At 44.2% G+C, this 27,706-nt stretch overlaps 1 protein-coding gene across 1 annotated transcript in view; it reads right to left on the bottom strand.

Annotated features, from left to right (window-relative positions):
• The window catches only part of myo1ea (myosin IEa), a 241,425-nt gene that overhangs the window by 98,166 nt on the left and 115,553 nt on the right, over positions 1-27,706 (bottom strand). Inside the window, exons 7-10 of the mRNA XM_063065755.1 lie at positions 21,627-21,758; positions 18,194-18,328; positions 17,584-17,716; positions 3,250-3,446 (exon numbers count right to left, since the gene is read on the bottom strand). Of these exons, the coding sequence (XP_062921825.1) occupies positions 3,250-3,446; positions 17,584-17,716; positions 18,194-18,328; positions 21,627-21,758 (597 nt within the window). The remainder of the gene's footprint in view (positions 1-3,249; positions 3,447-17,583; positions 17,717-18,193; positions 18,329-21,626; positions 21,759-27,706) is intronic.

A 27,706-nucleotide genomic window follows, 5' to 3' on the forward strand; every position in this document is an offset into this window, starting at 1 on the left:
CTATATCCCTCATAGTTGTGTATACCCTCATCAAATCTCCCCTCATTCTCCTTTGCTTCAGGGAAAAATTCTATACAAAGTGCCGTGCCCATGCGTTTATATAACTGAATGTGTATTGCAGCTCAGGCAAGGATCTCCAACACACCAAACAGTTAATAGACATCTCTCGATTCCTTCCTCACTTATTATGGATATGGAAAGGACAATTCAGCCAACTGGTTCAATCCGGCTACCCAGAAGATCAATTCCATTCGTCCCATTCCCCTCCTCTGACCCTGCAATATTCTCTCCCACTTGCTCTTCCTATTCTCTTCGCTCTGTCTGCCGCAAAAAGCAAGATCTCCTGGTGGCCACCCATTTCAATTTGACTTCTCATTCCTATTCTGTCATGTCAATCCATCACCTCTTCTGCTGCCATGATGCAGCCTCCAACCTGATGGCAAGAACATCAATTTCTCTAACCTGGTAATTTCTCTCTCCTCTCCCTTCTCTTTTTTTCCATTCCCCCATTCGGCCTCCCCTCTCACCCTTCCCCTCAACTGTCCATCACCTCCCTCTGGTTACCCTCTTCCTTTTCGTTTCCATGGGCCACTGTCCTCTCCTATCAGATTCCTTCCTTTTCAGCAGTTTAACCTCTTCCACCTATCACCTCCTAGCTTCTTACTTCTTTCTCCTTCACCTGGTCTCACCTATCACCTGCCAACTTCTACTCCTTTCCACCCCCCCACCCCACATTTCAAGACGCAGGCGGCGTGGTAGCGTAGTGGTTAGCCCAATGTTTTACTGTACCAGGGATACCGGTTCAATCCCCACTACTACCTGTAAGGCGTTTGTATGCTCTCCCCATGACCATGTGGGTTTCCTCTGGGTGCTCCAGTTTCTGCCCACAGTCCAAAGACGTATTGGTTGGTAAGTTAATTAGTCATTATAAATCGTCCCGAGATTAGGTAGGATTAAATCAGGGGTTGCTGGGCGGTGTGGCTCAAAGATCTGAAAGGGTCTATTCCAGGCTGCAGCTCAATTAATAAATAAATAAGTCAACATAAACTTAAGTTAAGCACAACTTCTACATGTGCAAAAATGAACAACAAACTAAAGGTAACAACATCAGCACAAGTTTGAGAAAAAGTAGACGTAGTAGCAGATGATGTGTTATTAACTGAGTGTGAGGTTATTTAGTTTGCAATAGACCCTGGAAAAATATCTCAAACAAAGGGCACTCACCCACGCTCATCCCCTGCCTGTTCTGTTTAACTGATCCCTGTGGACTAAATGAGGAGTATTATATTTTTGCTAGTCATTGCAGATGTTCTTTTGCCACATCTGGTCCATTGTTGCTGTCACAAAAGTGACTTTGTTTGGCAGTGGTCTAACTCCTCTCATTGAATGAATCCAAGCACCAAGTTCCCCATTGATACAGAGTGAAAACAAAACCTCGTCAGAAGCAAAGGGGAGCCTGTGACACAACAATGGGACAGCAGGGCACCTGCAATTAAACATGATCTGTTTGATTTTGCATGCAATGCCTTTCAGGCTTTCAAGTTGCTCAATTATACAGTAGTTTGGGAGCAGTACTGACCTCCAAAACAGAGTATTGCCTAAAAATGTGCAAAAACTTCTGTGTAAATTCATTTGCGCAAGAGCAAGCTTCAGTATCCAAATATGAGTTGCAGCTGATGTGGGAGGTGATGAGGGAAGGGAACTCGTTATGAAGGGCAGATCTTCAGAACTATTCCACATGCAGTCCTGCTCACTGTTCTATCATTCTGTCTCAGTTCCTACTGAGACACCAGCATCTCAACCCATTTTCTTCTGTATCAAATATTTTCTATCACAAATATCAACAGGCTATTTGGAGCCACAGAAATTTTCCGATCCCTGTTTGATTCTGGGATTCCCACTGATTGTTGCTACTCTAACTCATGGCCACTGAACCTCACCATATTGAGCTCCACTTCCCTTCTCCCACCAGTGACACCATCTACCTCAGGCCAATCCGTAGCATGGCCACTGCAACACCTGGTGATGTCTTTGCTCAATGGACCATCTGGGGAGATTCTCCTTCGCATGAAACTGCTGAATGACTTTTCTAAGTAATTTGGCAGAGTTTCTTTGTGTGAGGAGAAGATCTAAGTTATGAGCGGTTGTTCCCTTTTGCTGAATTTCCGGTACTTGCGAGAATTGTGCGTAACACACAATGGTGCCTCCTAGTGAAAGTACTTTGATCTAGTGGTATAAAAGATGATAACGTTGAGAGTGATGATTTGTCCCTCTTTTGAAAATCTCAGTCAGTAAATGCCCTGTTGAGTCACACAGAGTAAAAAGCTTTTTAGTTTTGAGTCCAGGCACCAGTGTAGTGTATTAGCTGATCTCTGCTCAACTGACAGTGGAACACAGTATTCCTGTTCGTTAAAAGAGACACATTCGGTCAGTATACTGATTCCAGTATTTATTTATTGAGATAAGTGTGGAATAGGCCCTTCGCGCCACCCAGCAGTCCCCCAATTGAATCCTAGCTTAATCGTGGGACAATTTACAATGACCAGTTAACCTACCAACCGGTACATCTTTGGACTGTGGGAGGAAACCCACGTAGTCAAAGGGAGAACATAGAAACTCCTTTCAGATAGTGGCACGGATTGAACCTGGGTTGAAGGTACTGTAAAGTGTTGTGCTAACCATGACTCCATCGTGCCGTCATCTAAATCCTGTCTGAGCATTGTTCCCTTTCACTTTAAGTACCATGTTGGCCTTCAGCTCCTGACCCTGGTGTGTGTGTGTGTGTGTGTGTGTGTTCATTCTCCTGTGTCCTGGTTTCCAAATCGATGGGTTAGATAGGTTACTGTGGATTGCCCATGTATCGGTGTGTGGCTTATGAATGAAAAGGAGGAGTTGCAGAGCAACACACATAAACTGCTGGAGGAACTCAGCAGGTCAGGCAGCATCTATGGAGGGGAATAAACAATCGACTTTTCATGCTCAGACTAGAAAGGAAGGGGGCAGGTCAGAATAAGGTGGGGGTGAGGTGGGCGGGCGGTCACTTTTACCCTGTGCACGCGTGTTTATGACAGCAATAAGCCTGAGCTTCAGCTAGCTCTGTGAAAAGAAATATTTGCTGCTCGCTGATGAACCACCCCTTGGAAATGCTCCCTTTGCCTCCACACACAGCCTTTCTGACTGGGAGCACAGACATCCCAAGGCAATTCCATTCACGTCAGAGATCCACCTCGGTCAATTGAAAGTACTTACATCAACTAAATAGTCAAATATGCGTGCATGGAGAGCTTTGGAAAGTGCATCCCTGGTATAGCAGGCTTGCTCCACGTTTAACGTCACATTAATAGTTTCAGACTTCCCTCCCCACTTGCTGTCCATTTTCCGGCTGGTCAGTTTTTCTTTCAGTCGCTCCTGGTTAATACCAAGTAGGAATGCTGGGAATGCCAGGACTGTCAAATGAAAAGAGAGTTTACTTATTCTCCCAGCAAGGGGACTTTGCTCAGTCACGTACATAGAACATAGGACAGTGAACTACACAACACAGGCACGGGCCCCTTTTACCCACAATGTCTGCATCAAACATAAAGGCAGAAGTATCCCTCCATTTCCTGTATATTCATCTGTCCATCAAACATGGGAGACTTTGCTTCAGGACCGATGTCTCTTTCATATGCTAATGCACAAAAGTTCAACACATATTAGATAAAATACACCATACGAGTAGATGCAGAAAATCCTGCTGCTTTATTCACTGGCCATAGTAATGGAGAATGTTACAAAACTGACACCTTTATACAGAAATACAGAGACTTGATTTACTATAATATTGTTTTGTCAGCTCTCAAATCAATATGCAAGATCAGAGTCTGTCAATTCCTGCCCACAGGGATTAGAATAGGAATTCCAGCCTAATTCCTTCAGAATCAAAGCAGGAATTCCTTACTTTAACATAATGAAAGCTCAGTTTTTCTTCTGCCAGAACACCATACTCACTGCCCTGAAGCAGCTCACTTCATCCCCATAAAGGGAGCTCATTAATAGATTACAAGAGCTCGATATGGGGTGTTGCCACTTAACTTGATTGTATTAACTGGAATTTAGAAGTGTGTCGAGAGGTCCATACTTACGTTCTGTGTTAAAGAAAACATTTTTATGGGCAGTAAGAGAAAGAGTTTTCATTTGTACATCTCTCAGCACCTTCAAAGTGCATTAAAGCCAAATGTTTTTGAAATGATCATAACTGCAGATCAAGAAATTCAACAGCCTGTTCCCACAGAACAAACTGGCATAAACCTCCAGTGTGATAACAAACAACTACCCTGCTATGGTGATAGCAGTAGAGGGTTAAGCACTGACCAGGAGACTGCCCTAGGATCCCACAGTGTCACACACTGTTTTATGCTTGAGCATAGAACAGCTGAGGTGATGGGGCATTTCACCTCAGCTCTCAGAAGGAATGCACTGAATGGAGCTGGTCATGCTACATGTTCAGTGAAATCACTTCTTCTTTCACCACCTGCTGAATAATCTGGCAGACTGCAAAATCTGATTCATCTTAACCCCTCCACAATTCATTCGGGTGTGAATGAGGTGGATTCTGCTGAGGGTTCTATACATCTGAGAGTAGAGGATGTTCCCCCAGTACTGGCCATTCCACCATCCGAGGCTCTTCCACTCCCTTCCAGACCCGTAGGAAGGAGGGAGACTCACCCAAGAATGGCACTGATTGGCCGAGAACACACCAGTCTACTGTGGGATGTCCATGCAGGGTCAAAGAGACAACACTGGATTCCCACTCACACATGAGGTGCTGCAGAAGAAGAATATGAACTAAAGGATGTTAACCCTTTGGGTATGTCTTTTCTTTTATTCATACACCAGATGTGGGCATAGCTGGCAAAGCCGACATTTAGTGCCCATCCCTAAATGCTGTGGACGGAAAATGAATAGCTGACTGGGTCATTTGATGACCTGTACTTCACTTCCTCTGTAAAGGTAACACTATATTCAGCAGCCACTTCCTTAGGTACCCCCTGGAACTAATAAAGTGCCTTTGCTGGTATGTTCGTGGTCTCCCGCTGCTGTAGCCCATCTACTTCAATGTTCAATGTCTTGTGCATTCAGAGATGCTCTTTTGCACATCACCGTTATAATGTGTCATTATTTAAGTTACTGTTCCTTCTTATCTGCTTGAACCAGTCTAGCCATTCTCCTCTGAACTCTCCCATTAGCAAAGCATTTTTGCCCACAGAACTGCTGCTCACTGGATGACTTTAGTTTTCTATACCATTCTCTGTAAACTCCAGAGACTATACAAAAATCCCAGGAATCAGGAGTTCCTGAGATACTCAAACCGCCCCGTCTGGCACCAACAATCATTCCACGGTCAAAGTCACTTAGGTCACATTTCTTCCCCATTCTGATATGTGCCCTGAACAACAGCTGAACCTCTTGACCATGCCTGTATGCTTCTATGCATTGAGTTGCTCCCATATGATTGGCTGAGTAGATAACTGCATTAAAAAGCAGGTGTACAGGTGTGCCTAATACGTGGCCACTGAGTACACACCCTGCCTTTGTTTGTACTGTTTCAATGCACTTATGACCTGTCTGGATGGCACACAAACAAAAGCTTTTCAATGTACCTCAGTACATGTGACAATAAACCAACTATCCATCGGCATTACACTTAAAACACTTCAAGAGTCAGGTTGGGTTTAGAATCACTTTAAGGCTGGAATGCTGAAGAATATCAGTGAACCCAGGTGATTTGTAAAACAATCCTATAGTTCCACGGTCACCATTACCTTGTTTATTTTTCCATCTGATTTAACTGATTAAGTTGCCAATAGAACACAAACACTTGCTTATGAATGAACAGTCTAGGCCTTTGCATCTGAACTAACAAAGCAATTATGCTACTATACTGAAATTACAGTACATCCTTCTCATACATAGTGACTGTTAGGGTGTATTCTAGAATTATGGAATACAGCAAATATTAATTTCGACAGCAACCAGTCCAGACCTGAACATGGATTGTAGACTGAGTTTAAAATGCAGCCCAGCACAATGGTGATCTTGGAGCTGCAGACTTAGGTTAATTGCAAACAAAGAAATACTCCATTTGACCTGAGATGTCTGCATGTGCATGAATGCAAACTAGAGTCAGTGGGGATTAACATTCATTTTGGGTGTCTGGAGTGTTGGTGTGAAGATTGAAGTGTTTGAACATTATATGTAAATTCAAAGGAAGCATTGTAGGTACATTGTAAATATAGAATTGTCCTCTGTCACCTGTGATATTCAGCAAATTCAAATGTCATGTAATATTGGGTCAGGCAGGCTACTTCTTACAAGAGTGGCTCCAGTACGATGCCAGCTGCTATTCTGCTGGACAAAGACTTCTATATCCACCAGCTTGAGAGTCTCTGGTGACTTCATTCACAGTTACAGCAGTGACATTTCAAGAAGTTGCTGGAATTATAATCATAGACCAAGCAAGATCTTCTGGGAATCATCAGAAATTCTCAGAATTCAAATGAAAATTTTTAAACTTGGAATTTTTTTTTGTGTGTGACAGAAATAGCCACAATATGTTTGGAGTGAACAGCCCTGGTTTAAAGTAAAATGAAGATGAAGTTGTGTTGGGCACAGATGTTGCAGAGCACAAGGCAGATTGCTTCAGGCAGCTATTAAATCCCAGGAAAAGAACACTTCACTCAGGGAAAGCTGTAAACTGGCTAAGTGGAACAGAATATAGCCACTCACAGAAACATGACAGAAAGGCACACCTGAGAAAGGAATAATAAAAGAATAAAATACCTCTTAGGAAAGAGAGAATATCCAGTACAGAAATTCAACAGTTGCTGCCTGGAACTCCACGTATTGCTGCAGGTACTCTATTTAACAAAACAATATTCGGAAAACAGTAGTTGAGGATGCTTGAAATTGGAAAATAAAACAGAAAATGCTGGAGATAATCAGCAGGTTAAGCAGTATCTGTGCAGAGAGAACCAGAGGGTTGCAAGTTGAAGGTCCGTCAGTTGAAGGTGCCCTCAACCTGAAATATTAATTCTGTTGCTGCCTGACCTGCTTTGAAGTAGAGTATACACTCAGCCTACCAAGGGATGGTCGGTTGCATGCATATTCGTCTCACTATTCACAAAGGCAGCTGTACATCACACACTAGTATTTGCATAAAATTTTAAATCAATTGCTGAAATACATATCACCCTTAACCTTTGCAAAAACAATGTTTTACACTATAATTCTATATTTCAAGGCTAAACTGTATTAATGTAAAAATAAGCAAAAATAAATCAAATGAACGAATGACTATACTCTCCATTACATGAAGTGCCATTTCTTCAAATAGGATACTGTTGTTCATCAGCCCACAACTACACCGCCCAATGGACAAGTGTAATCAAGCTAAAATTGCCTTGTCACTTATTTTGCGTAATACTTGAAACAAAATTGCCTAATTGTTTTATTAAGCTATTGTACAATATCCTTGAGCTGTTTTGCCAGTTACACAATCGTTCTTGGAGAAATGAGAGTAAACTATGAAATGAAATACAGCCTTTCCACATCTGCAGTGTCCAGTTCAAAAGTGAGATGTTCCTCCACAACAGGTGAAGGAGGTCATCTCTTCAGACCCTAGGTGGAAGGCTTGTCTCTCTCAGGCTATGTTCACACTACACCGGATAATTTTGAAAACAAAGCTTTTACTCTTCGTTTTGCCCCTCTGTCCACACTAAAATGGCGTTTTCATCCCCCGAAAATGGAGATTTTCAGAAACGATCTCCAGAGTGAATAAATCTGAAAACGCCTAATATCCGTTGCAGTGGGGACATGGTAAACGGAGCTTTTTAAAACCGTTGTCATGACGTGCCGCAACAGATGGCGACAGCGCGGCATTTCATTGTTTTCTTATTATTATTACCTTATTGTCGCCAAACAATTGATATTAGAGCGTACAATCATCACAGCGATATCTGATTCTGCACTTTGCAGAACCTAACAATTTCAGAACAGACGGCAATGAGACTGAAGCCAGAGAGTTAGAAATGTACTCACCAAATACTTCGACCCATAGCTTACTGAATAAATAAGTATACTCACTTTGCCCTGTTTTCTGTCCCTGCTTGTATGAAGGTAAGGACAGAAAACACCCTCCGCCACCTCCAGTTTAAATTCCATGGAGAAATTCGGAGGATCAAGAACCAAGAACCAAGGTGGTTTACCTATTTATGCAAGTACTTCTCTGATAATAGATGTGTAACAGCCTAATGTAACATTGTATGGAAATACAAGATAACACTGATGCAGACATGTTTTATACATTTAATAAAGCGCTTTATTAATGAAACATAGTCAGTTTTTCAATGTTCGTCGTCAGTCGGGTCATACTGTCCGTGAACTACCTGTCGGTTGCCTCCATACGCTCCAGTATTTGTTTTTTTCAGTTTTAAGTCCTCCTGCGCGAGAGCCAACAGCAATTCCTTTTAAGTTTTTCTACTCTGTAACTGGACAAACGCACACCAAGTATACCATTTCCTCTTCGCTTGTTTTCTGTGTGTCCTGCGCGTGCCCAGTAGGAGGAGATTCGCCCAAATATCCGTCTAATGTGGACAGAGATATTTTGAAAAATGCTTAGTGTGGACGCCTGTCGTTTTTATTTGAAACCGGCGTTTTCAAAATTATCCGGCGTAGTGTGGACGTAGCCTCAGTAACAATACTGCTCTATCATATGGGGAAATGGACTTGGTGTTAACAGAACACTTCAACAAATAAATCCATGGACTCGGTTGACACTTCTCGCTGACTCATTGAAGCAGTCATCTTGATTAAAAGCCCCAGCCACCCCTGGACAACCTCCCTTTTCCATCACATCTCCCTTCCCAAATCACACAGATGATATGAAAAGCCAAGGCTCGAGGGCAGCTTCTGTCCCACTGTTATAAAACTATTGAATGGTTCCCTAATATCATTAGACAGACCCCTGACCTTGGGGTTTCACTTATAACCTTGCATCTTATTGTTCACCTCTACAGCACTTTTTTTCCTGTAAATGTAACACTCACTCTACATTCTGATATTGTTTTACCTTTGTACTGCCTCAATGCACTGTGAAATGACTTGATCAGCATGAACATTATCACTACATCTTGGTACATGCGTCATAATAAACCAATTTACCAGTCAAATCCTTTTAAATTCACAGGGCAACTTCCTGCATTTCCTTTAAACTCACTGGGACCCGTTTCCCATACTCCCTTTAAACTCACTGAGAAACGTATTATATAATTGTGTATTATCCGAAACATCTGAATTCAAGGAGTATTGGAGTATTGAAAGGAGTAATTATCCAAATGTCTGGCATCACCAAAGTCCTGAGGGTCCCGGATTATCTGAGTTTACCTCCCTACGGACCCTGACCTCATCTAGCATCACACTGAGTGGCCCCTTTATCCGGCACAAGAGTAAACTATACAGTCATCACTGAGTGCATTTCCAAATGTTTGTGCTCTTCTACTGTTGTACCCAGCCACTTCAAGGCTTGACCTGGTATGTGTTCATAGATGGTCTTGTGAACACCACTGTTGTAACATGTGGTTATTTGAGTTACTGTCACCTTCCTGTCATCTTGAACTAGTCTGGCCATTCTCCTCCGACTTCTCTCATTAACAAGGCGTTTTCATCCACAGAACTGATGCTCACCGATGATTTTTGATTTTGCACCATTCCCTGTAACTCTATAGACTGTCGTGCATGAAAATCCCAGGAGATCAGCAGTTTGAGATACTCAAGGCACCCCATCTGGCACCAATAATCATTTCACAGTCAGAGTCACTTACATCACACTCCTTCCCCATTCTGTATAACAACTGAACCTCTTGATCATGTCTGCATACTCTTATGCTTTAAGTTGCTGCCATATGGTTAACTGATTAGATATTTGCATTAACAAGCAGGGGTGCAGGTGTATCTAATAAAATGGCCACTGAGTGTGTTTCTCAGTCAGTCACAGATCACATTCTCTTAAGACATCTCTTCCCTGCGCAGCTTCCAACCTTGCAGTGTTCCAACCTGCACACCTGCTCCACCTCCTGCCCCGGCATTCACCAGTAGGATGGTCTGGACAATGCTGCTGTTTCAGCCACTTAACCCGTTCTTGTTTAAACAACTTCTCCTTCAGTTCCACTCACTTTCCACTAATGTAGATATGCAAACTTCCCTGGGTCCAGCCTATGCCCTCCTTGTTAATGGGATGTTTGGAACGACTTAAAGGTAGCCAGCAAAATCAAAGATCCCACATACTTTGGATATTCTCTCTTTCCCCCCTTCCACTGGGCAGGAGATACAAATGCCAGAAAACACGTACCACCAGGTCTGAGGACAGTTTTTACCCTGCTGTTATAAGACTAATGAATGCTTACCCTGGACAATAGCATGGACTCTAGACCTCACATTCCACTTTATTAAGAATGCACCTTACTGTTTACCTTCACTGCACTTTCTCTGTAGGTGTAAACAGTTCAGACTGTAGCTGTTATTGTTTTACCAAATATTACCGCAATGCACTGTGCAATCAATCTGTATCAACAGTACACAAGACAACGTTTTCACTGACCCTCAGTACATGTGACAATAACAAACCAGTAACAATACTTGGGTCCCTTCCCTTGACTCTTTCTGTTATATTGATGACTGCACCACACTGCTTCCTGAATTTATACAATACTTCATTGCAATATCCACCCTGCTCTCATCTTAACAGAGTCTGCTTCCTACTCTGCCCTTCCCTTCCTGAATCCCTCCCGCCTCAGCGGATGGGCCAGCCACGAACATCCATTACAAACCTGTAGACTCCCACAGTTATCTTGACTAAAATGCTCCCTCCCCACTCCTCCTGCTTTAAGGGCTCCTTTCCACCCTCCCAGTTCGTCCATCTCCAAACTATTTGCTCTGACTATTCCTTCTTCCTAAACTCTGCCTTCCTTTCCAGCCCTTGACTGCATCCAACTACTTCTTGCATCTCTGCTCACAACCTTTCTTTTGGACGGACTATAAAGTAAGTTCACTTTCCATCCCACTGGCCTCAAAGTTCAAAGGAACTATCAAAGTTCCCACCAGCTTCAACAAGATTCCAACACCAAACAAATTCCCTTTTCTTTTCCTTCCAGTATGTCAGTGGGACCTTCCCCCTGCAACTCCTGGTCTGTTCCTCCTTCCACCTCATCATTCCTCTTCCTCCGGTTCTGTCCCATGTAGCTGTAGGAGATGTCCTATCACTTCACTTCCCTTCCCACCATCCCGGGACCCAGTCTTTCCAGATTCTATAGATGCTAGATAGTCAGAGTAACAGACACAAATTGCTGGAGAAACTCGGGACAGTCATGCAGCATTTACCAGAAAGATGTTTCGGGCCGACACCCTACCAGTCCTGATAAAAGGTCCTGGTCTGAAACATCTCGATGTAGATGCCACATGACCTGACATGTTTCTCCAGCATTTTGTGTGTGTTACTTTCCAGCTAAAGCTGTGATTCACTTGTATTTCTTCCAATCCAGCGTACCGTATTCATTCCATAAGACCATAAGACAAAGGAGCAGAAGTAGGCCATTCGGCCCATCGAGTCTGCTCCGCCATTTTATCATGAGCTGATCCATTTTATCCTATTTAGTCCCACTGCCCCGCCTTCTCACCATAACCTTTGATGCCCTGGCTACTCAGATACCTATCAATCTCTGCCTTAAATACACCCAATGACTTGGCCTCCACTGCTGCCCGTGGCAACAAATTCCATAGGCTCACCACCCTCTGACTAAAAAATTTTTTTCGCATTTCTGTTCTGAAAGGGCGCCCTTCAATCCTGAAATCATGCCCTCTCGTACTAGATTCCCCCATCATGGGAAACAACTTTGCCACATCCACTCTGTCCATGCCTTTTAACATTCGAAATGTTTCTATGAGGTCTCCCCTCATTCTTCTAAACTCCAAGGAATACAGTCCAAGAGCGGACAAACGTTCCTCATATGTTAACCCTCTCATTCCCGGAATCATTCTAGTGAATCTTCTCTGTACCCTCTCCAACGTCAGCACATCCTTTCTTAAATAAGGAGACCAAAACTGCCCACAGTACTCCAAGTGAGGTCTCACCAGCGCCTTATAGAGCCTCAACATCACATCCCTGCTCCTATACTCTATTCCTCTAGAAATGAATGCCAACATTGCATTCGCCTTCTTCACTACCGACTCAACCTGGAGGTTAACTTTAAGGGAATCCTGTACGAGGACTCCCAAGTCCTGTTGCATCTCAGAACTTTGAATTATTTCCCCATTTAAATAATAGTCTGCCCGTTTATTTTTTCTGCCAAAGTGCATAACCATACACTTTCCAACATTGTACTTCTCTGCCCATTCTTCCAATCTATCCAAGTCTCTCCGCAGACTCTCCGTTTCCTCAGCACTACCGGCCCCTCCACCTATCTTCGTATCGTCAGCAAACTTAGCCACAAAGCCATCTATTCCATAATCCAAATCGTTGATGTACAATGTAAAAAGAAGCGGCCCCAACGCTGATCCCTGTGGAACACCACTGGTAACCGGCAGCCAACCAGAATAGGATCCCTTTATTCCCACTCTGTTTCCTGCCAATCTGCCAATGCTTTATCCACGTATGTAACTTTCCTGTAATTCCATGGGCTCTTATCTTGTTAAGCAGCCTCATGTGTGGCACCTTGTCAAAGGCCTTCTGAAAATCCAAATATACAACATCCACTGCATCTCCCTTGTCTAGCCTACTGGTAATTTCCTCAAAAAATTGTAATAGGTTTGTCAGGCAGGATTTTCCTTTAAGGAATCCATGCTGAGTTCTGCCTATCTTGTCATATGCCTCCAGGTACTCTGTAACCTCATCCTTGACAATCGACTCCAACAACTTCCCAACCACCGACGTCAAGCTAACAGGTCTATAATTTTCTTTTTGCTTCCTTGCCCCCTTCTTAAATAGCGGAGTGACATTTGCAATCTTCCAGTCTTCCGGAACCATGCCAGAATCTATCGAAAGATCATCGCTAATGCCTCCGCAATCTCCACAGCTACTTCCTTCAGAACACGAGGGTGCATTCCATCTGGTCCAGGAGTTTTATCGACCTTTAGCCTATTCAGCTTCCTGAGTACTTTCTCTGTCGTAATTGTGACTGCGCACACTTCTCTTCCCTGCCACCCTTGAGTGTCCGGTATCCTGCTGTCTTCCTCAGTGAAGACTGATGCAAAATACTTGTTCAGTTCCTCTGCCATCTCCTCATCGCCCATTACAATTTCTCCAGTATCATTTTCTATCGGTCCTATATCTACTCTCACCTGTCTTTTACTCTTTATATACTTGAAAAAGCTTTTAGTATCCTCTTTGATATTATTTGCTAGTTTCCTTTCATAGTTAATCTTTTCCCTCTTAATGACCTTCTTGGTTTCCTTTTGTAAGGTTTTAAAGACTTCCCGATCCTCTGTCTTCCCACTAATTTTTGCTTCCTTGTATGCCCTCTCCTGTGCTTTAACTTTGGCTTTGACTTCTCTTGTCAATCACGGTTGCATCCTTTTTCCACTCCAAAATTTCTTCTTTTTTGGAATATACCTGTCTTGCACATTCCTCATTCCTCGCATAAACTCCAGCCACTGCTGCTCTGCCGTCTTTCCCGCCAGTGTCTCTTTCCAGTCAACTTTGGCCAGTTCCTCTCTCATGCCACTGTAGTTTCCTTTACTCCACTGAAACACCGACACATCAGATTTCGGCTTCTCTTTTTCTAATTTCACAGTGAACTCAATCATGTTATGATCACTGCCTCCTAAGGGTTCCTTCACCTCAATCTCGGTTCATTACACAATACCCAATCCAGTACAGCCGATCCCCTAGTGGGCTCAACAACAAGCTGTTCTAAAAAGCCATCTCGCAGACATTCTACAAATTCTCTCTCTTGAGATCCAGTGCCGACCTGATTTACCCAATCTACTCGCATGTTAAAATCCCCCACAATTATCATAACACTGCCCTTCTGACAAGCCTTTTCTATTTCCTGTTGTAATTTGTAGTCCGCATCCCTGCAGCTGTTTGGAGGCCTATAAATAACTGCCATTAGGGTCCTTTTACCCCTGCTATTCCTTAGCTCAACCCATAAAGATTCTGCACCTTCCGATCCTATATCACCTCTTTCTAATGATTTAATATCATTTCTTACCAATAAAGCCACGCCTCCCCCTCTGCCTACCTTCCTATCCTTCCGATACACCGTGTATCCTTGGACGTTCAGCTCCCAGAGACATGCATCCTTTAGCCAGGTCTCAGTGATGGCCACAATATCATACCTGCCAATCTGCAGCTGTACAACAAGATCATCCACCTTATTTCTTATGCTGCGTGCATTTAAGTACAACACCTTAAGACCAGTATTTGATACTTTTTGCTTTGATTTCACTGCAACTTTATTGCACTGCAACTCATCCCAATGGCTACACATTTGCCCCATCACCTGTCTGTCTTTCCTGACATCTTTACTGCTCACTATCTTAGATTTATTTCTGTTTTCCCCTTCCTCCGCTCTATCATTCCGGTTCCCATCCCCCTGCCAAATTAGTTTAAACCCTCCCTAACAGCTCTATTAAACTTTCCCGCCAGGATATTGGTCCCCTTCGGGTTCAGGTGTAACCTGTCCTTTTTGAACAGGTCATACTTCCCCCAGAAGAGATCCCAATTATCCAAGAATCTGAAGCCCTGCCCCCTACACCAGTCTCTCAGCCAGGCATTCATCTGCCTGATCCGACTACTCTTGCCCTCGCTAGCACGTGGCACAGGTAGCAATCCCGAGATTACTACCCTGGAGGTCCTGCTTCTCAGCTTCCTTCCTAACTCCTGGAAATCTCTCTTCAGGACCTCCTCCTTTATCCTATCTATGTCACTGGTACCAACATGTACCAAGACAACTGGCTGCTCACCCTCCCCCTTTAGAATATTCAGGACCTGATCCAAGACATCCCGTACCCTGGCACCTGGGAGGCAACACACCATGCGGGTATCTCTGTCAGGCTCACAGAATCTCCTGTCTGTTCCCCTGACTATGGAATCCCCTACGACTACCGTATTTCTCTTCACCCTCCTTCTCCCCTGCACAACAGCGCCAGGCTCAGTGCCAGAGACCCGGTCACCGTGGGCATCCCCCGTCAGGTCATCCCCCTCAACAGCATCCAGAACAAGATATTTGTTGCTGAGGGGGACAGCCACAGGGGTGCTCTCCACTATCCGGGCATTTCCCTTCCCTCTGTTGACAGTGACCCAGTGTTCTGACTCCTGTAGCCTAGGGATGACTACTGACCCCTGTAGCCTAGGGATGACTACCTCCCTGTAGCTCCTGTCTATCACCTCTTCACTTTCCCTGATAAGCAGTAGGTCATCAAGCTGTAGCTCCAGATCCCTAACACGGTCTCTGAGGAGCTGCAACTCGGTGCACCTGGCGCAGATGTGGCCATCAGGGAGGCTGGAGGTCTGCCAGGATTCCCACATCTGACACCCTGAACAAAGCACTAACCCTGCAGGCATGCTATCTAATTCTACACGAATGAAACAGGAAAAGTAAGTTTACTCACCCACTTACCTCGCCAAACTGACAAACTTTTTAAACCGTTAGCTGTGAGAGCCCTGCTGTTCCTGTCTGTCCGGGCCGATTCACGGAAGGGGTGGGGGGGGGGGATTCGTCACAATCTGATCTCCTCTCCACTGGAGAAACCAAGTACAGGGTCTGCGACCACTTTGTGAAGCACCTGTGCTCCCTCTGCAGAGGCAACTCAGAGCTCAAAGCTACCTACCACATCTAGTGTCCCTCAGACATATCTGTGGCCTCCTGAGCTGTTATAATGAGGTCCAAAACAAGTTCAGAAATAGTACCTCTTGCTCTGTCTTCCACATCGCAAACATTGAAATTTATACTTGTTTTGCCTTCCAGCCGTATCAAAACTGGTCATATCTGCTTCAAGTGATTGGCTCAAACTTCTATCTCCACTAGCCCAAGTCTCTTCTTTAGATCTTCCTTTTTCTGTATTCTTGCCCACTATCTAACCTCATTTCTTAGCTTCTCCCTCTCCGTCCATTCACCCAGTTTCTCTTTTCACAGATGCTGCCTCATGAGGAACAGTAACCAAATGCACAATGTACCCCTGCCATTGCCTCGGAATCTCTCCAAGAGGGCAGAGCCCATGATTGGCTAACACAATCTTGTATGCATATATAAGGATGCTCTTCATCGACTACGGCTTGGCATTCAGTACTATCGTTCCCTCGGAACTAACCAGTAAGCTTCAAGACCTTGACCTCAATACCCTCTTGTGCAATTGGATCCTCAATCTCCTCACTTGCAGACCCCAATCAGTTTGGATTGGCAACAACGTCTCCTCCACGATCTCCATCGGTACAGGTGCACTACAATGCTGTGCGTTTAGCCCCTGCTCTACTCACTTTACACTTATGACTGTGCGGCTAAGCACAGCTTCAATGCCATATTCAAGTTTACTGATGAATTGACATGTAGAAGGGGTATTGAAAATCTGGCTGAGTGATGCAACACCAACCTTTCATTCCTTATCAGCAAGTCCAAGGAGCTGATTTTTGACTTCAGAAGGATGAAACCAGCCAGTCCTCGTCGGAGGATCAGAGGTGCAGATGGCCTGCAACTTTAAATCCCTCTGTCAGTGCAATTACAAAGAAAGCACAGCACACCTCCATTTTCTTACAAGTTAGCAAAGATTTGGCATGGCATCTAAAATGTAGAGAAACTTCTATCGATGTATGATGCACCCCAGCCTAGTATAGAAATACCAATGCCCTTGAATGGAAAATCCTACAAGGGGTAGTGGAGACAGCCCAGGTAAAGCCCTCCCCCTGCATTTAGCACATCTACACAGAGCTTTCTCGCAGGAAAGCAGCAGCCATCATCTGGGACTCTCACCACCCAGGTCAAGCTGTCTTCTTGCTGCTGCCATCAGGAAGAAGGTACAGGAGCCTCACTCGCATCTCCAGGATCAGGAACAATTATTACACCTCAACCATCAGGCTCTTTAGCTAGAGGAGATAACTTCACTCAATTTCACTTTCTCCATCACTAAACTGTTCCCTCATCCTATGGTCTTTCAAGCACTCATCATCTCATGTTCTCAATATTTATTTACAATTTTTTTTTTCCTTTTGTATTTGCACAGTTTGTTGTCTTATGAACTCTGGCTGTCTGCCTTGTTGGGTACAGTCTTTCATTGATTCTATTATGGTAATTGAATATGCCTGCAAGAAAAAGAATCTTGGTGTTGTATATGGCGTACTTTGATAATAAATTTGCTTTGAACCTCTAGTCTGTGCCTTGAGCAAGGCACTTAATCACACATTGCTCTAGTCTGTGAGAGGAGTGGTGCCCCACACAGACTTCCAATAAGGCATGAAGTTGCCCGACACAGGCCTCTCATGGTCTGAGTCAATGTTTCCTCCCCTCCCTCCCCTCTAGTTGCAACACAAAGATAATTGCAAAACAAAACACTTACATTCTTCGCTTTCCACAGCCGCGTAATTGCCAACCTCTTTAAAAGTGATATTTCCCATGTGAAGCACGCCAGCCACTATCTGTAGAACCATGGCCTGTTCTTCAGCAAAAATTCCAATCACATTCATAGCATGCTGGAGGCAAATAATTGTTTAAGATTAACTGATGTCAATTCTCTCAGAATAAGTTGTTAATTTACTAATCTAACTCACTGACACCTCACACGGCAGTTGATATACAGGCACTGAGGACATAACTTTAAAGGTGAGAGAGGGAAAAGTTTAAAACAGATTCACTTGGCAAACTTTCTCACTCACAGAGAGTGGTAGGTGCATTGAGTTCACTGCCAGGGGAAATGGTGGAAGTGGGTAGGATTGAAATGGTTAAAGGCATGCAGACAGATGTGTATACAGGCAGGGAAATGAAGGATATAGTCTTTTTATGTGCAGATATGTACATTGGTAATACATTTTAAATTGGCAGCAGATCAGCACAAACATCAAGACTGAGGTTGAAGCTGTGGCTGTGTAGAGATAGAAACAAGGGCAACATTGTCGAAGCAAAGCAGAAGACCACTCACATAAATGACAGAGTTAAAAATAATCTCTCACCAGAGTTTCTTGAAAATCCTTCCGATCATTAATGTCTTCTACTTTGTAGGAGTCAGATTGGTTGAGGTAAAAATAGTATTCAAGATTAGTGATTCCCAAATTGGATTTTTGGTCTGCAGATGCACCCTCAATGAGCTTGAAAAGAAATGAACAGCAGGCTAACGGTCAACAAATCCACAAGGAGGCCATATTTTAACAAAACAACTGTTGCTATGGAATTACATGTCTAGGCTACAGCTTGAATACTAACAGGAAACAAATTACATTTGAAAGAGCAAAAACCAGTTCACTTAATCAGACACATGATATAAAATTAATCTTTCCTCATACTTCTTATTTCCAAATGGCATAGGAGGCCATTCAGCCCATTTAATCTGTGCTGGCTCGCAGAATGATCTCATCAATCCCATTCCTCCACTTATTTCCCCAAAACCTATTCTGTTTCACACGCTCATCAATTCCACCAGAGTCTGACATTTGGGGTAGTTTACAGAAGGGATGGGAGAAAACCACAGCAACAGGAGTGATCAAAGGAGAACATGCAAATACTGTACAGACAGCACTTGAGTTCAGGAATGAGTCCAAGTTCCCTGGAGCTGAGAAGCATCTCAGAGCAGCTGGGTTACTAACAACTGGCAAATGGCTTCTAAGAGAACCAATGAGATTTGGAATATTGAGGCAAAACACATGGTAAAAAAGTACTGTGCTTCATTGATGGATAGGGGAGGGGGGAGAGAGGGGGAGAGAGGAGGGGAGAGAGGAGGGGGAGAGAGGGGAGAGAGGGGGGAGAGAGGGGGGCAGAGGGGGGAGAGGGGGGGGAGAGAGGGGGGAGAGGGGAGGGGGAGAGAGGGGGAGAGAGGGGGGAAGAGAGGGGGAACAGAGGGGGAAGAGAGGGGGAGAGGGGGGAAGAGAGGGGGAGAGGGGGGAAGAGAGGGGGAGGGGGGAGGGAGGGGGGAGGGAGGGGGAGAGAGGGGGGAGAGAGGGGGGAGGGAGGGGGGAGAGGGGGGAGGGGAGGGGAGGGGGAGAGAGGGGGAGAGAGGGGGAGAGAGGGGAGAGAGGGGAGAGAGGGGGAGAGAGGGGGAGAGAGGGGAGAGAGGGGGAGAGAGGGGGAAGAGAGGGGGAAGAGAGGGGGAAGAGAGGGCGGAGAGAGGGGGGAGAGAGGGGGAGAGGGGGGAGAGAGGGGGGAGAGAGGGGGGAGAGAGGGGGGAGAGAGGGGGGAGAGAGGGGGGAGAGAGGGGGAGAAGAGGTGTGGAGGAGTGGGGAGGGGAGAAAAGGGAAGTGATGGACAGCAGAAAAGGAGTGATGGATAGGAGAAGGGAGTGATGGGATAGATAGGAGAAGGGAGGGATGGATAGGAGAAGGGAGGGGAGTGTTGTGGAGGAGTAAGGGAGGGAATGGGAAGTGAAAGGGATGGATGGGGATGTGATGGGGAGGGATGGATGGAGAGGAGAAGGGGGGGAGAAATGGAGGATCCAATCTGACCATCTCAACTAGAACACTTCATCGGCAAGGGCAATGAAACTGCTTCACAAGGTTTCTATCTGTCAAGTAAAGGATCTTACCCTTGTACCAATTTCCACATTAGCTCACTCCGTTCCAGAATGCAGTGGGGGAGCTTAAGTCATGTTGTTCTGGGCAGAACCATCACCAATAATCCCAGGACACCTGACTGTCCCAGTGCTGCACTGGGCTGGAAGGCCCATCAGACACCAAAACATAGCTTCAACATGCAGCATTTGCCAGTCAAATAGAGCTGCCCTACTGCGCAGTACCCCCATCCAACACTAACACGCACCAACTCTCCTCACAACTGCACTAAACCTGCCCCCCCCTACAGTAACCCTGACCTCCCCTGCACTAACCCTAACCACACACACCCAACCTCTTCAGTAACCCTCCCCACAAAACACCCGCCCACAGAGCTCACACTCACCCGCTTGACTAGTCATCCACACTGAACTAATACCTCCCATCCCATCCCATAATCACTGCCCCTCCCCCCCGCCGCATTAATCCCACCCAGCACTCACCCCACCCATGTCCCACTCAACGCCTGGTCACACCCTGACCTCCGTTCGCATGACACACCCACAAACCCCTCCCCGGGGAGCCACATGCCCCGCTCTCCTGATCTGCTGCCAGAAATTCTGAGTGCCTGGCTTCACTGTTGACCCCCTTCCCACATTCACCCAAACTTCCCCTCCAACACCTCCGAACATCACCAGGGCTCCCCGTCGTCTCCTGCCCTTTGCTCCCCACCCCAACTGCACTGGATTCTAACTTCATCTCCCACCACCTCCTCCTGCACTCTATCTGCCCATTAGGAAATTTAATTCTCCCCACACAAACCAACACCATCGTTCCCAAACCTCTGACCTTCCCAAACTAGCAGCTCCAATGCATCAACTTAACTCAGGAGATGGCAGCGTACTAGGCACCACACTTAGACCACAGGTTTGGGTGCCAGTGAAGCTTACATTGGGTTGGGGGAGAAGAATCTCCCTGTACTCACTGGAGTTTAGAATGAGGGGGGAGATCTCATTAAAACCTACTGAATACTGAAAGGCTTAGATAGGACGGATGTGAAAAGCAGTGGGATAGTCTCGGACTCGGGGCAGCACATCAAAGTATAATGATATCCCTTTAGAACAGAGATGAGGGGGAATTTATTTAGCCACAGGGTGCTGAATCTGTGGAATTCATTACCACGTAGGCTGTGGAGATATATTTAAGATGGAGACTGATAGGCTCTTGATTAGTCAGGGCGTAATAGGTTACGGGGGAAAGGCAGGAGAATAAGGTTGAGAGGGAAAGTGAATCAGCCACGGAACAGACTTGATGGGCTGAATAGCCTAATTCAGCTCCCATGTCTTAATCGTCCTCATTTATTAGGGTCATGGGATCTTACTCTTGCGGCTGTCTGCTGTAGTCCACTGGTGCAGGGGAGTTTCACAACCAAAAAAAACTCACTGCCAATATCTATGCTGTGTTTTAGTAAATCTCAAACTGTAGCAAGAAAGCACATACAAAGTGTACACCAGATTCAGGAGATTAGTCAGACAATTTCTGGATAGAAAATACTATCACATTTACAGCTCTCCTCCCAAAGAAATTATTTTGCCAAATCCTTTGGTAAGAGATTCCCATCTAAAAATATCAATTAATAGAGGAACTCCAGAGCAATTCCAGCTTCCAAATTCCTGACTACTGGTTCCAAGATTTTAAAATACTGTCCAGTAATCAAGGGAAAATAAAATACCAAAGAATTACAGTTAACTAGGAATTACTGTCAAAAATATCGAAAGCATATAAAGGGCATGGGCTGCTACTGTACACAGACAGGAAAAGGCTGTCAGTATCTGACCCTCCTCCAAATACACAGTTTCAGCCAATTATCTTCCTACAAAGAGCAAAGAAAAGCTTTATTACTAACCTGGTAGAAGATGTGGAAACTGCGTTCTCCGATATTTCGTGCAACAACCCTGGATTTTTCCAGAAGGAAATTGGAGATTTTTCCTCCATCTGGCTCCCCACCTGGACTGAACTGGATTTCAAAGTATTTCCCCTGCACAGATCAGTCATCATTTCAAAAACACGGAAAACTATAAAACAAATCTACAACCATGCATTAGAGAAAAAATAATAGCAATTGCAGGGTTACAGAACCATTTGCTGCCCTTTTAAATTATTAGATGAGTATACCTCTTGTGTTTGAAAAATATCGCCACAGAAATCTGGAACCCTTTACTAGAAATACTTCATTCTTACTTTACTGGCAGTTCTTAATATAGAGCGTTAAATATAAATAGCTCACATGAGACTCCCTAGTTATGGGCTCTAGAATAATATTGTCAGAGTACAGAGTAGGTCAATGCACATCCTCAAGTTTCATCAGCAGTTATTTTCACAGATTGTCTCCCAACACATCTTCTATTTAAAAAAAATTAACCTTTTAATCTGATGTAAGATGGGAACTTGGGTTGTAACTTACAAATTCTCAGCATGATGATGGTCTGATTATTCTAGAGAAAAAACATTAGATTGTAATGTATTTATTGGCTTGTTCCCAATGAATCACTCACAAACAAAGCACAATCTTGGTCTCCAGATTTTCCATCTATTCTTTTCAAAAAGGAAAAGTGGGTAAAAAAAATACAAAGGTTGCCCAGTGATACCTCATCTTTAGCCATGTGTACACATTGTTCCCAAGACCATCAGCCCTTAACTCATTACTTTTCCATTAAATCGACAGAACTGGTACTCTTCCTAGAGCATTTATTTCTGTAAGCTTTTAGGTACACAGCGGCAAAGTAAATATTAACATTAAAGCAATGGAAGAAGAGCCTCAAAAACATTATGGAAGCAAATCAGTTCTTGTTTTATTCTGAAGGTAAAAATATAAACATCACTCCCTTTCCCGATATTCCACACCCTTCCACGTTTATTGCCGGATATTTTAATTTTGTTATATACATATAAAAACTTCTGTTTCTTTTTCCTTTTACCCCTCCTCAGTTTGTCTAGGATGTTAGGATCTCCATGTTTTCCTGCTCTTCCAATCTTTGAAAGAGAAGTAATTCTCCAAAAGCAAATCAAAGGCTGCACCTAAAGTTGGGTTTTCACTCAGACAAGAACTAAATCATTAATATTGAGAGGGCCATTTCCCAGATGCAAGCTGGAGTCAGTGTTGTACACGTCAAAGCAGGAAGCTGTCAATGACTGAAAGAATTCAGTGCACTCCTATAAAGCAATCCAAGCTTGTCTCCTTTCTCCTGCACATGATTAAAATGACATTTATAAATTGGTAGGTCAAATATGATGACAGAATATAGTATTAATGGGTAAGACTCTTGGCAGTGTGGAGGATCAGAGGGATCTTGAAGTCTGAGTCCATAGGACACTCAAAGCTGCTGCGCAGGTTGACTCTGTGGTTAAGAAGACATACGGTGCATTGGCCTTCATCAACTGTGGGATTAAGTTTAAGAGCCAAGAGGTAATGTTACAGCTACATAGGACCCTGGTCAGACCCCACTTGGAGTACTGTTCTCAGTTCTGGTCGCCTCACTACAGGAAGCATGTGGAAACCATAGAAAGGGTACAGAGGAGACTTACAAGGATGTTGCCTGGTGAATAGGTTGAGTGAACTTGGCCTTTTCTCCTTGGAGCGATGGAGGATGAGAGATGACCTGATAGAGGTGTATAAGATGATGAGAGGCATTGATCGTGTGGATGGTCAGAGGCTTTTTCCCAAGGCTGAAAATGGCTGACACGAGAGGGCACAGTTTTAAGGTGCTTGGAAGTAGGTACAGAGGAGATGTCAGGGGTGAGTTTTTTTTATGCAGAGAGTGATGAGTGCCTGGAATGGGCTGCCGGCGACGGTGGTGGAGGCGGATACGATAGGTCTTTTAAGAGACTCCTGGACAGGTATATGGAGCTCAGAAAAATAGAGGGCTATGGGTAATCCTAGGTAATTTCTAAGGTAGGGACATGTTCGGAACTGCTTTGTGGGCTAAGGGCCTTTATTGTGCTGTAGGTTTTTTTCTAAATCAAATTTCAGATTCTTAACCTTTCCAGTAAACAAATTTAGCTCACAGACATCTCCATCAAATTGCGCTGAGGGCAGGAGGGTATATTGTTTGACCCCAGCTACAATATACACAGAAGGGAATTTCGCTTGCTTGAACTTTGGGTGTCACTGGTTGTAGCCAATGCTTGAGTAGCCCAAAGTTCTCCTTGTACTTGCCTGGCCATTTCAGAGGAAAACTAAATGTTAATTTAACCACTTTCTAATGGATCTGGTGCCTGGGCAAGGACAACATACTTTCCCTTCAAAGTAGTTAACCAATCAGATAGATTTCCACAACAGTTTTGTAGATTAATTATTTAAATTCACTTTTAAACTATGCATTTATCACATTAACTGACTTTACATTCCCCAGCTTCTATAGTGTGATTTGAACACCTCCCTTCGGTTCAATTGTCTGGACCTTCGGGATTTCTAGTGGACTGAGTTAATTACTGTGCTGCCACGTTTCTAATATAACATGTAATGACCCCTCCCTGTGGAAACCTTTATGTTGCAGTCTCTACATCAAGTCAAATAGTTTAAATACATTAGTAGTCTAGATTTAAGCAGAGTTACTGAGCGTTCTTTAAATAATGTATGCTGAGTTGATTACTTGTTTTTAATTTGGTTCATCTCCGATTACACAAGTTTGTTGATGCTTCCATTCCCTCAACTTGCATCACACTACTTTCAGTCACTAGTTTTTAATTCCTCCTTATCCTCATCATTACCATGTACTTTTGTCAATTCCGTCTTTTTGCTCAGGCGTCTGTTAATTAAAGTTGTTGGATTCTGTCAGAAATTACAAAACTATGGACTTTGTAGTTTTGTAATCATCAGACACGTACTATTTTTAACGATTTGATAAATAGTTGGGTGAGTCATTTCACAGTTTATTGCATTGGAACAGACCTACACAAGACATGCCTAGAAAGTAGTCAATGTTCAGCCTCTGACTGTGGGAATCTAGGAAGTAGCTAACTGTATGGAGGAACTGCCAAAGACAATATCTGCATTTGAGTTTTATTCTCTCTTTTTATTGTTTCTGTACTTCTTTCATTAATTGTAAAGTAAACACTAGTGTTGACTAGTGTAGCCAGGAGTCAGAGAATATTTTGGGAGAGCCATGTTATGTGTTTTACTGAAATGTGGTTGCATGAGGACATACCCAACCAAAACTTTTCCATGGAGGGCTTCCAGACCGTTCGGGCTGACCGGAAGTGCACTGAGAGCGGTAAGCGTAAAGGAGTTGGGGACTTGCTGTTCTGGTTAACAACGGATGGTGCAATCCTGGTCATATTACAATTGAGGAACGTGTTTGTAGCCCGGATATTGAACTTTTTGCTGTTGGACTCCGGCCATATTCCACCGAGATACAACACTGGGCTTCATGGGAGGTTGTTCCTGACAGTGGCCATCGAACTTTGCAGCTCCTTCCGTGGAGGGTCAGACACCTTGAGCCAATAGGCTGGTCCTGGACTTATTTCCATCTGGCATAGTTTGCATATTGTTGTTTGGTTGTTTGTGGTTTTTGTATTGCTATATTTATGCTCTATTCTTGGTTGGTGCAGCTGTAACGAAATTCAGTTTCCCTCGGGATCAATAAAGTATGTCTATGTCTATGTCTAAAACCTGCTGAAACTGGCATTTCATAAGAAACAGATTACAATTTGGAGACTTTTTAATGTAACAGCCCCTCTTTTCACTTCATTGCATTTGCTTTGTCCCCGAGACCTAAATATTTCATGCAGTAGGAACTGTGATTCTTTGTTCAATGTCTATTTGCTCATAGGGCCTGGAACAGCTGTCACAGGACGTTGAAGAATCCAGCACATAGTGTGGAACTGGAGTATGGGTTGAGACTCCACTGTGCAAACAGTAAAACTTGAAATCAAATCATCTGATGATTTGTCGGTAGTACCGGGATGGACTAAGGTGAAAACTGCTGGACTTTCCAGGATGGACTAATATGTTTAAGATGGCGCCTGCATACACAGCTCCGTTGGTCAACGTCTTTTGGGCTGATCATGAAGCCATCCTTTTCACTTCTTTTACATTTGCTGCTCGTCTTGAATGTGATTCTGGAACTGCCGGGGCCCGTGTTTTGTTGCTTGGAGATCGTTTAGGTGCTTCAGTGCTCTGTAGTCTCCGAGAGGATTCCAGGAGGCAGAGGCAGTGTGCATAAACCTCAGAGGGCAGGCTGACATTTGGCTCCATTTTGCCAATTATAGCTTCCATTGTTCGCAGATTAAAGTGACAAAGGAGATAGAAGCATTGAAGCGAGTGTAGAGGGTGAGCGCAGACTACTTGCCCATTGACCAGTTGTTGTGAACCGGAGAGGGGAGAGCCTGTCACTGCACCCAGAGAGTGCTCCCCAGGGTTTTTCTGCATTTTGGATGTGGACTTGGACTATAGACTCCTTTCATTCTTATAGTTTTTATATTCTTCGTTTTTTCGCCTGATTTCAGTTTTATTTTGTGTGGGAGGAAGAATTTGAGGGAATCAATGTGCCTGATCTGCTTTGTTCATTTTTTTGTGTGGGAGGAGGGATTTTGGGGGATCAATGTGCTTGATCCGTTTTGTTCCTTTTTTGTGCAGGAAGCGGGATGGGGGGGGGGGTTAATGTGCCTAATCCATTTTATTTGTTTTTTTTTGCGTGGGGGAGGGATTCGGGGGATCAATGTGCTTGATCTGTTGTTTGTGGGGTTTTTTGTGCGGGATGAGGGATTTGGGAGATCAATGTGCTTGATCCATTTTGTTCCTTTTTTTGTGCAGGATGAGGGATTTGGGGGTTGATGTGCCTGTTACGTTTTTGTTTGCTTTATTCCAGAGAGATGGGATTTAGGGGTTGATGATCGTGCTGCCTTACTTTCCTTTCTTGAATTCATGGCTACCTGGAGAATTGAAGAATGTATACTTTGATAATAAGTGAACCTTTGAAAACAGCTGGACTGTAGCAGGAAGACCTAACGTGAAAACAGCCAAACTGCAGTAAAAAAAACCCGATGATTCATAAGTGTGGGGGGTGGGGGGGGGGGAGGGTCTTGTCATTCAGACCTCATAGGCCCAGTAAGACTTGCACAACACAGGGAGCACCAAATGAGGCCTAAAGAACATTAATATAGTATTCACAGGATTAATAGGAGGTGCTTTTGAAATTTTCATTTAAAAACTGTTAAAAAAAACTTTTCAGATGATAGAAGCAGTGAAGGAGTGAGGTTTATGAACTGCTGTTGAAAGGAAACGACAATTTCATTAGTTTCCTCAAAATCAATGAAGTGCAAAAGAGAAAAATGCCTGGGACACAACTGCAGGAAACCTCTCCCCCCAGCCCTCATCACCAATCCTACCATGCTACCCATTGTTGGTGTAGCTGGTGGCTCTACCGGTTCACAGCTCCAATGACCCAAGTTCTACCCTGACCCTCTGATACCACGAGGGTGTTCAACACTTTCATCCCCTCAGTACTAATCAACAAGCTTCAAAACATGGGCTCCGAACCTCCTTCTGAAACTTCCTCATCAGGAGACCAGAGACAAGGTGGGTCAGAAATAACATTTCCTTCTTGCTGATAATCAACACAGGCACACCTCAAGGATGCGTGCTTAGCCCAGTGTTCTACTCTCTCTACACCCATGACTGTGAAGCAAGGCACAGCTCAAATGCCAATGACATAACTGTTGTTGGCCAAATTTCAGATGAAAATGAGGAGGCATACAGGAGTGAGCTGGATCAGCTAGTTGAGAGAAAGGGAAGGGGGAGGACCACTGGAGGGAGGTGAAGGGCAGGTAAGGAGATGAGGTGAGAGTGGGAAACAGGAATGGGGAATAGTGGGGGGGGGGGGCATTTACCAAAAGTTCAAGAAATTGATGTTCTTGCCATCAGGTTGGAGGCGATCAAATCAACTTCCCAGCTCTCTTTCACCAATCAACTTCCCAGCTCTTTAC

The sequence above is a fragment of the Mobula hypostoma genome, chromosome 13 (genome assembly GCF_963921235.1).
Source record: "Mobula hypostoma chromosome 13, sMobHyp1.1, whole genome shotgun sequence".
Lineage (NCBI taxonomy): Eukaryota > Metazoa > Chordata > Chondrichthyes > Myliobatiformes > Myliobatidae > Mobula > Mobula hypostoma.